We start from the raw sequence: 10,371 nt of genomic DNA, 5'->3' as shown, positions 1-10,371 counted from the left end.
GGTTACAAAATACTCAAACAGTAGAAACAGCAGAAAGACATTCATTTGATAGCTTCACTTCAAATCACAGCCGACATTGTTGTACTCCCATGGTGACAAATATCACGAACGAATATATTTCAACAGTTCTATTTATTTCCACAATCTGACATTCAACATAAAACTTATTTTCAACTTGCATGTATTTCAGAGAAATTATCTATGTATTTACTAATTCACATGAGTTTTAATATAGCTTACCATCTACTTTTTGCTGACCTTTCTTCATCTGCTCTATCTCCCACTTCTTGTCACTTCCAGTAAGTGACATCAAGACCCGGTTGCTGAGGGGAGAACATGCAGAGCTACATATTTGAAATTCGTAATGGACTGCACCACGACAGATCAGGGAAAAGCCTCAAGCAAGACAATGGCATTGTGGCCATTTACTTTCACCAGACTGGCTTCTGAAGTCCTTGAGAAAGAGAGAGACAGAGAGAGCACAATGCCACTGTAAGAAACCAAAAGTCGAGGAATCTACCCATAGAAGTCCCACTTAAGGTTAAAGTATATATGTGTGGAGGAATTATAGTGACTCATCGAGGTCATGAATCGAAGCATTAGGTTCTTCCAACATAGTCGGGTCCACCATATAAAAAGCAACGGGCCCCACATGTGAAAAATCCTGTATCCTATAATTCCTCTACATGTATGTGCTATATTTACCTTGTATGTGGTCAGCTTTGTATTCCACAGCTTCAAACTCACAGCATGCCCTATGGAATAGAGAGCCAAAGAGTCAAATCAGTTATAATCTCATTTCATGTGAATAGATCTGCAGTTAGTGGGTGCTACTGCAACATTGACTAGTGTGTCCTATCAGAGCAAACATACAGAGCATATGAGGTAACTCTTCTTTAAACGAGTTGAGCACAACCTCATTGATGACTCCTGCCGACGCTGGCCCATCACATTTTGATCCAAGAATGGCCCCCCATATCGCCAACAGTTCAGCGTCCTTGTATAGCAGTCAGCTTCATCATCCTCCGCCGCTTATGCCCATCAGGATTTGTTAGGCGCAATACATCCTTGGGTGGAATCATACTCATAGACCTTAGATCTTCACTTCCAATCATATACATATTGTCCACTCCCGGAATGCTAAATTCAGCAGGGTTTCTGTTAACAGAACAGATCCCAGTTGTACTCATGTTTTCCACAGCTAAAGCTATTTCATGCTTCTTGTTAGCCATCACTCCAACATGCGCCATCAGTGGTCCATTTATCAGAGTGTTCTTGGATTGCAGTGTAGAATCTGCAGCAGACAGCAATCTTTTCTTCGTGCGATGGACTGTAACAGACTTACGACCTTTACCCAAATTCCCATCTTGCAAAACAGACCCATGCGATCTCGGGCGGCCTCTAGTTTGTGTTGGTGTGCGAGTGCTTTTTGTTTTCTCTTTCCCATGAGTTTTGGGAGAAGAATAAATTTCTTTACCAGAAAACTCACCTGTAAACCCAAAGGGTCTTCCATAATCCTTCGGCTTCTGTGCAACATCCTGCACAGAAGGCCCAAATGCCCCCGACTTCAGAAGTGGGGAGAAAAGCTTGCTTGAATTTCCCAGCTGGTGATTTTGATTGAAGAATTCAAATGGCTCAGTGGCTTCAAACGTTCCATCCTCCAGACCAAGGAAGTTGTGGTAGCGATTTTGTGGAAACTGATGCTGCTTAAGGAACGTGTCTTGCTTTCCATCCGTAGATATATCGATAGGGGTACTTGAGCAAGCCCCTTGATCCATTAGCCTCAGCAAATGCATTGCTGGAATGGCATCATTTGTGTATAAATCCACTGGTCCCATCATCGTTGGACGATACTCATTTCCTTTCTCTGTGCAAGATAATGCATGTGCCGGAAGAGCGCCCTTGTTCATGTCCGAGACAACCTTCCCTTTCCGCTTTTGTAGATGGGGAGCAAGATCTGTGTTCATGGGTGTCAGGCCACGATCCGCATGGCCATTTGCATTCTTAGTTCTTCTAGGCAACAGATCTGGAGCATTAGAAAACATGTCTGCATCGTACAATTCATCAACCTTGGGAGCAACATTAATATCAAAAGGCATGGTCTTTGATGGTATCAAGGATCCACTGCCATGGGACCCACTGTAATGTGCTGGTCTGCATATATTCTCTTGGGAAATGTTTTGATTAGAATGGCATGCTTCTAAGAATTGCATACAAGCAAGAGACCATTTATCAGCATTTCTACCAGAATCAGAAACCGGAAAATGAACTCCGCTTGAAGGCTTTTCTTGAAAATGTGAAACTGCTGAAAATTTTGTAGAGGCATGAGATTGTTCCACTTGGTTGAAATTCAAATGGCCACTGCTGTAATTTCCAGTGATATCAGGAGGGTGCCCATTCGTGCGAGTAATACACATGCCACCACCAGCATTATTAGGCGGAGGTTTTTGTATGGAATAAGTTTTCTCATGAAGCAAGTTCTGTACCTCTTTCCCAAGTACTTCAATAGAATCCATTGCATTGGCACTGCCCTTCATGCCTGCGGTTGCTTCTGACATTTTATACCTGCTCTCAGCAGCATCTTCGGCATTTAACAGACATCTTTCATGCTGATTTTTCGCCATGAGTTCGACAATATCCATTGGGATGTCGTCTAAGGTTTCTTGTTCAGGCATCTTGTTTGTTCTTCGAGCATCCTGTTTCTTTGAAGCTTTCTTATGCCTTGCCAAATCAGGAATGGTCTTGTAATTGGGTGCAACAGAGGAATCCTGAAACAAATACATCAATTTTTACTATCCATAGACACTATCCTTTTTGCACATTCAAGCTGATTTTGTTGTAGAGAAGCAAATGCAATTAATGCTAGTTTTCCAGAGCTGAGCACATAAATTCTGTTGGTTTTTTTTAAAAGATTGTTATTGACCTTTCTCTTCAACAGTGACTTACCATGATTTTTCTGCAGCCAACATCAGTCTGTTGTGCTTGTTTATCTGGCATTAATGATTACCAAAAGAAAAAACTGTATGCATGTCCCCAGAGATGAGAAGAGGTCCATGTGTCTGTATATATGCACAACATTTCTTCATGCATGCACGCATTACAAAATACATGCACAATCACATTCATGTGTGCTTATATGCAAGCATAAGAGTAGAAAAACTTGATACATATTAACTAACAACCATAAATAATTTGTATCATCAAAATCATTTGCTGAAAGTAGACACAAGTTTATATCACAAAGCGCATCATCTGAACAACCAACTGCCAATGTGCTTATGATGCACCGTGAACCCAAAAAAACTGCAGACGGTCAAAAAAAAACTGCATGTAATAACTGAATACAATCTGATATGAGAGGGATCAATATGATCATCATCTTGATCACATCTAATTATGAAATCTAGCTTTGGCACCAAAATTCAAATGCAGGCAGAAATACCATTGAGCACAGAACCTAGGCGTGACTCTTATCTCAAACAAGATTCAAGTTTTGTAGAATCCTATATGTTTGAAATGCATCCCCCCAATTTTCTGGGGCATTTTTCGGTGTTTGTGATTTCCATGCCAACAGGATATGCTAGTGACAAAATTGTGATTGGGACAAAAATAAGATCTTCCTCTTCTTATCTCAACCAAGATTTGGAACAGAAAAAGCAGGAAAATGCTAGCCAACTTAGTAAATGTGGTTGTGCTTGCAGCACTGCCCCATACACCAGAGGGCATCAGGGCTGCTCGGGGATTTGGTGGTACACCCAAATGCTACCTTAGTGCCCACATGCTACAGAAATGTCCTTTTCCATAAGCAAGGAAAGAGGTTGTGAGACACAAATGGCACAACCCACAAGATAGGTATCAGTCATAAAATCTCAGGGTACCATAGTTTGGCTAGGGTTGTCAATCGGCCAGACCAGGGCCAAGAAAAAGCAATAGTTTGAATAGGCCCAGACCAACCAGTTCAAAATCCAGGCTGACACCAATCCCAGGCCCCATTGACAGCTCTAAGGTTGATTCTCATCTCTTACTATTATTCCATAAATTATGGATGCAGATCTGTTAAATAAGTTCAACTTTCACTTATAGTCACAATTAAAACAACAAAATGTTCCATATCATATTTTGAAAGTCGCACTTATTTAAAAAGCTGGACTGTAAGATGACCAAGTCCTGAGCAAAGAAGAATAGCATAAAACTAGAACCACTGCAACAGTGGCTTTTGGATATCTGTCAAGAACATAATAAATTAGGAGAAAAAACTTATCTTTCTTTATCAATAACAGGATTTTTGTTAATGAAAAAAAATCTACTAAAAATCTACTTAGCCTATAAAAAACGTTTCAAAAGTAGTGAACCATCAGGAACTAGATGCAGTTGCACAAACATTCTCTCATTAATACAAATGAAAAGGATGATTTTACACTGAATGCAGAGACTAGGAGTTCTCTCCGTAGTTAACAGACCTTTGATATGGGAGCTACCACAGAGTCTGCTTTACATAGACGTCAGATGCTGAAATTATTATTTAGCATCGAGAAAAATAACCAGCAGATAACAAGATAACAGCTCCAGTTAACTAGCATCGAAATATGTAAACAAAACAAAGCATTCAAGAAAATGAGTTTCGAAAGCAAGAATGTGAAAAGCAAAGGTTGAGGTCTGGTCTTAGCAATAACAGAAGTAAATTTGATACCTTTGGCCGGCGTTTTAGGGAAGGTTTCCCATCTTCAACTCGAGGGCTCTTATTTCGCTTCTTATTCATAATAGCCTTTCTAAAGGCAGGACCATGACCTTTGAGACCACCTTGATGGGGACCTCTGCCAAAAACAGCATCCTGTTCTGATTTAGAATCACGAATTTCTGCGCCAATGTGCTCGGTCTCCACATTTTCAGTAATTTTCTTAATTTTCCGAGACACCCCATTTTTCCAAGTCATTAAAGACTGCCCATCTCCAACTTGGGTCTTCTTCTTTTGCTTCTTACCCAAAATAACCTTTGCGTCTTTTCTTGGTGAAGACATGGAACTTTCAAGATCAGAATGCAGACCAATCCTTGTAGATGCATCTGGTGTTGATTTAGAATTAACAATTGCACTGTTGTTGTGTTTCTTTTCAGCATATCCTTTATGAACCTTAACTTTTCCAGCCACATCCTTTAGCCAAGTCATCAGGGAAGTCCTCTTACCTTCAACTCGATGCGTCTTGGTTCGCTTCTTACCTACGATAGTCTTCAAATCATTTTCTCGGATAGACATATGATTTCCAAGACCAGGATGTAGATCTACATCTTTGGATGCATCTGGTGCTGTTTTAGATTGGCCAGCTGCTGTGTCAGTGTGAGTTGCTTCCTTATCCCTGTTGGAACTACGGTTTTTTCCAGATACGACTGACACCTCACTTTTTATGATATCAGTTAACAAGCGCACCTTCCGAGATTTTATCCTTTGTAAAACTTCATTTGAAGTACCAAGTTGACTCTCACTGTGTTGATCATGAGTTTCGCTGGTGATCGTATTCTCATTATCTTTGGAAATTTCATAGTCACTCTCGTCTAATGCCATGGAATTGAGCTCACTTCTAGGACCCTCGACAGCATTTACAGATCCGTCATTTTGAGTACCAATTTCTACTTCCTTGGGAAACCCAAAACATTCCATTACTTTCTGATGTTGTTCCTTCATCTTGACTAAATTGCTCCTGCTAAGCCCTAGATCATCCTTGTGACTAGATCCAGTGCCACCACTACCCGTGAATAAAGGGATCTCAATATCAAGCCCAGCATCAGAAACTTCACCCCTTGCGAAGCCTTTTTTACTGCACCCACTCAACTCATTTCCTTTCACTTCGACAGTAATTGCATCTGAAGTATTAATATCATGAAAAACCGGCTTAACATGTGATATTATGTTATGCTGAAGATTGTCTTTTTTAAAATCAACTGAAGATTTACTTGTCTGTGTTGTTGTCCTTTCTCCTTCATGACATGGTTTGAATATTGTTCTACCACAAGCTGTTTGTTGAGTTATCTGGTTCACATTTTCTTCACCACTGCCACTACCATTGCTAGATGCTTGGATATCTGCAGAAGACAAAAGAGATGAATCAAGCAAACTAGCTTCTTTGGTCGCATTATGGAAGAGTGAGTCAGGAGATTGAAAAATATCCTCTAACCTACCTTCTCCCAGCGGATGCAAAGTGATCCTTTCCTTTACTTTCCCATCACTACATATTAGCTGGCGAGATTCACCACTACTCGCATTAATACACGTATCCTCGTTAACTTTTCTTCCTTCAGAAATGTTGATTTCAGATAGTTGTTGAAAACCAGACAACGGCATCAGTGCACCATCATGAGAAGCAGTGACAGCATTCTCTTGAAAACAAATGCTGTCAACTCCGACTTGATTGCTAAGATAATTCACGACTGCTCCAAGTTCTCTAGCAGTGCAGGTAGCACCAGTCGTTCGCAGGCAGTTTTGGCAACGCCACCATCTGAATTCATTTACGTGTAGAGGAGGCAACCAGTTTGCATGCTCATCCGAGTCATCAGGTGTAGAAAATGGCCAAGAAACCTTCCAATCCCTTTTACGGATCTCAGCAACATATCCGCTGCATTCATGATAAAGACAACTTATTAGAGAAACTTCCGTTCAAGAACTATTCATGCTCACATTAATGCTTTAACAAAAAATTAAGTCAGTGCTCTCAACACTCAGGATAATTTCAGCCTGCCACCATGCATGATGTCTAACTGGACAAAGAAGAATGTCATCGTACCATGAATTCAGGAAGCCAAATATGAAACTCATGTTTTAGCAAAGTACATAGCAATGACAAAACTAAAAGACATGAAAAAAAAAAAGAAGTATGGTAGGTTATGAAAAAGCTACCAACAGATCCCTACTCCTAGCATGCGCAGGATGAACACAACATCATAAATTGAATTTATCAAGAAGCTCAATGAAACCCATAACCATTTTTGCTTCATGAAGAAGAAATGCACAGCTGTATCAACCAATCGCCTATCAGTTTACAACAATGTGTTGATGATGGATATTAGCATTAACCTATAATTCAGTTTTCCCACTTAAGCTCACTGCATTCAAGAAAAAGGAAAACAATTCTTCATAAACTAAATAAACAATTGTCCACAGGCTTACCGAATAGAAAAATGTGAACATTTGCCTGCCTCTTGCTTGTCATCAGCACCACGAATCTCAATAGATCTTGATTCAATAAGCGACCGACTAGACATAGAAAGCGGAACAGGCTCACTTCTTTCGCAATTGCACTCCTCTATAACAGTTTCCATCTCAAAAACCTAACAGAATAATATCTCCGTCTGACAATGATAGCACACCCTACATGAAAAAGAAAAGTGTTTCCCTTTCTCATGATCATTAATAGAGTGAATGATTGAGCTAACTATATCATAAAATCACACATCTATCTCAAATATTATTTGCGAAAGATAGTACTGCCAATAAGGAGAAGAACACATGCTTCACTTTTCTGACCAGTTAAAATAAAATCATGATTTTGCTAAGAATCCACCAAGATATTGCAGCAATAACGCAAAGAACAAAGATATATATGATTTATTTTGAAAAGAGACTTCATACATGGAATGAAAATGTTTCATGCTGTCACGATTTTTGATAGAAACTGTAGCTTAGAGTTTATTCATAGAAGCCGTTTTTATTGATAATTCATTCACAAAAGAGATCAAATTCAATGGAGTTTATTCACAGAAGATAAACCAAAAAAATACTCCAGGAAAAAAATGCTTACTTTTCCATAACCTTATGATATAATCCACAATCTGCCTTTCAACATTAAAATACATGTCAAGTCCTAGAACATGCGCATTACAGTTTACTTGTAAAATAGAACTTCCCATATGGAAAATATGATTTTCCCTCATATCTATGAGAGAATTCAGCTATTAGCTGATGATAAGGAGGAAAAGAAAAACAACTATCAGCTACACTTTAGCAAAAAATACACACTGAAGCCCAGAAACAAAAATGTATAAACATTCATTCACAAATATAGTACTTCCAAGTTCCAACAAAAGAATTGCTTTTTTTTTTTTTTCCTTCACATATCTAAAAAAACTCCAATAACAACATAAAATCACACATCTGAGTCTGGAAACAAACACATACAGGGTTTATTAGCAAAATAAGCACTTAGTATTAAAGAATAGCTTCTTTATCTCGTGATTTATGATAGAATCAACGAATAAATGAAAACTCCACATCTAAAACATTCTCACCACAACATAAAATAACATGTCAAAATCTAAAACAAAGATGTATTGAGGTTTACATGAACACGATAGTGCGTTGACATGAAAAGAAATTATTTTGCTTTACTTGTGATTGATCATAAAACCCACAATTTAGTAAATTGCCGACTCCTAAAACATCACAGTTTCGGCATAGTCACATGCCAAAAAAAAGAAGAAAAAAGGATAAGCAATTGGGTTCGCATTACAAAAGATAGCACTTCCAACATGAAATGAAAATATCTGGTTTTCTCACCATTTCTGATTGAGTTGGTGGATGATTCAGCTAAAACCCACTCCTAAAATTGAAGTTTACATCATAAAATCATGTGTTTTAGTCCAAAACGAACACAGTTAGGGTCTATCCTGAAAAGAAGCACTTCCTACATGCAACTGAGGGTATCTCTTCTCTAATTATCTATGAAGAATCAACAATTTAGCAGAAACACCACTTGCAAAGCACCCACAATTCAACATAAAATCACACACACAATTCAACATAAAATCACACATGAAAGACTAAAACTGAAGCACACTATTACTTATCACAAAATATAACACTTCAAACATGAAAAAAGAATGCTTCTATGTTCTCATTACTCACAAGAGAAAGGAAGGAAAGAAAGAAAGAAAGAGAAAGAAACCCCGCATCTGAAAAATCCCAATTACTTCATAAAATCACATGACTAATATCGAAAACAAAACACAATTTAAGGATCATTCTCGAAAGCCATTACTTCCAACTAAAAAAAAAAAAAGAATACTTGCTTTTCTCAAGAAGATGGAAGATACAACCTGCAATTGAGCCGAAAATATTTGTGAAATTTTGATTCACGTCATAAAATCACACATGGAGTACCAAAAACAAAAGAATTTGGACTTACTTTCAGAAGCTAGAACATGCAACATGAAAAAAGAATGTGACCTTTCCCAAAATGACCCCACGGGATCCATGATTTACCGAAACCCACTTCTAAGAACACCAAATTACAACATAAAATCACACGCTGGAATCCGAAAAACAAACAAATGGCACAGATTATTCAAAAAATATGGCACTTCCAGCCACAAAAGGCACCATTTCTTTACGCCAGATGCCACGAAATGTGCCACTTCCTTTCCCCATAAATTACCAAAGAACCACAGATCTAAACAACAAAAACCCACCTCTAAAACTCCTCCTTGTATCATAAAATCACGAGTCCGGAGACCGAAAACATGAAAAAAATTAGGGTTTTTTGAGAAAAGATTCTTCGAGTTAGAAACCCTAAACTCTAATTCTAGGATTAAAAAAGAAAAGACCGATCATAACACACAAATGGCATCGATTAGTTTGTAAATAAGAAGCTGAATGAAAAAGATTACATAAATTCAAAACTCAAAATTTATCAAAAAAAGGAAATTTTCAAAAAAAAGAATAACAACGAAAAGAGAGTTGAAAAAAGAATAACAACGGAGAGAGAGAGAGAGAGAGAGAGAGAGAGAGAGAGAGAGAGAGAGAGAGAGAGATGAGAATTCAAAATCGTATTATCGATTTCTGGTTTTGTAGTAATTACGAAAAAAAAATACCTCTTTTTATTTTCAGGTGAATATCAGCTGAAAGGATCCTTCTGGAGCTAGCTACAGTCCGTCGCGGCCGACCGAGAGAAGTGCGACGTAGGAGAGATCATTTGGCAAAGGAGCTGAACGGATGAAATCGGATAGAGGAGTCGAAGCGTATTAGATCAAATTCGGTCGAGAACGCAAGCGAAACCCTACCATTTTAGGGTTTCAGAGAGAGAGAGAGAGAGAGAGAGGAGAGAGAAAGGAGAGAGAGAGAGTCTTTATTCTATCTCTTTTCTATGTATGCATGTGTAAGGTCCTGAGCCTCAGGACGTGTATAGTCTATACCAAGCTCCCCAGTCTACGCAAGTGAGGCTCTTGATTTAATTATCCAGACCGTTGGTTTGACGGGCCCCATTATCAATTTTCTTCACCCAAAAAAAAAATCCCGATTTGAAAAAAAATCATCCATAAAATCTTTAGGCTTTTCTTCGTGAAAATTGACCGTTCCTATTATCCATCAACAATTAATTTTGTCCCACC

The 10,371-nt window shown here is 38.5% G+C and overlaps 1 protein-coding gene across 6 annotated transcripts; it reads right to left on the bottom strand.

The window, feature by feature from the left end:
• Positions 1-24: 24 nt before the first annotated feature.
• Positions 25-10,089, bottom strand: LOC131257299 (protein EMBRYONIC FLOWER 1). 6 transcript variants are annotated; one of them, XM_058258220.1, is made up of 8 exons: positions 9,856-10,088; positions 7,157-7,357; positions 6,172-6,605; positions 4,691-6,075; positions 917-2,768; positions 706-755; positions 241-454; positions 25-145 (listed from the first exon to the last, which is right to left on the bottom strand). In XM_058258220.1, the coding sequence occupies exons 2-5, from the start codon at positions 7,306-7,308 to the stop codon at positions 990-992; spliced, it is 3,750 nt and encodes a 1,249-aa protein (XP_058114203.1). In that variant the 5' UTR covers positions 7,309-7,357; positions 9,856-10,088; the 3' UTR covers positions 25-145; positions 241-454; positions 706-755; positions 917-989. The 6 variants fall into 6 exon arrangements, with proteins under 6 accessions (XP_058114203.1, XP_058114221.1, XP_058114208.1 ...); XM_058258238.1 differs by having other exon boundaries at positions 25-454; positions 4,691-5,856; positions 5,947-6,075; XM_058258225.1 differs by having other exon boundaries at positions 25-454; positions 874-2,768; positions 9,856-10,089.
• Positions 10,090-10,371: the final 282 nt, after the last annotated feature.

This window comes from Magnolia sinica, chromosome 1, assembly GCF_029962835.1.
Source record: "Magnolia sinica isolate HGM2019 chromosome 1, MsV1, whole genome shotgun sequence".
Taxonomy (NCBI): Eukaryota; Viridiplantae; Streptophyta; class Magnoliopsida; order Magnoliales; family Magnoliaceae; genus Magnolia; species Magnolia sinica.
This window is presented reverse-complemented; position numbering and strand designations above follow the sequence as displayed.

What these genes read in the sequence shown, in the direction of transcription:
- LOC131257299 (XM_058258225.1), bottom strand. Translation starts at nt 7,308, where the DNA reads ATGGAAACTGTTATAGAGGAGTGCAATTGCGAAAGAAGTGAGCCTGTT. An exon ending in TTTGCATCCGCTGGGAGAAG is followed by an intron (nt 6,076 to 6,171) that starts GTAGGTTAGAGG and finishes TGTCTTCTGCAG; the next exon opens with ATATCCAAGCATCTAGCAAT. An exon ending in CCCTAAAACGCCGGCCAAAG is followed by an intron (nt 2,769 to 4,690) that starts GTATCAAATTTA and finishes TATTTGTTTCAG; the next exon opens with GATTCCTCTGTTGCACCCAA.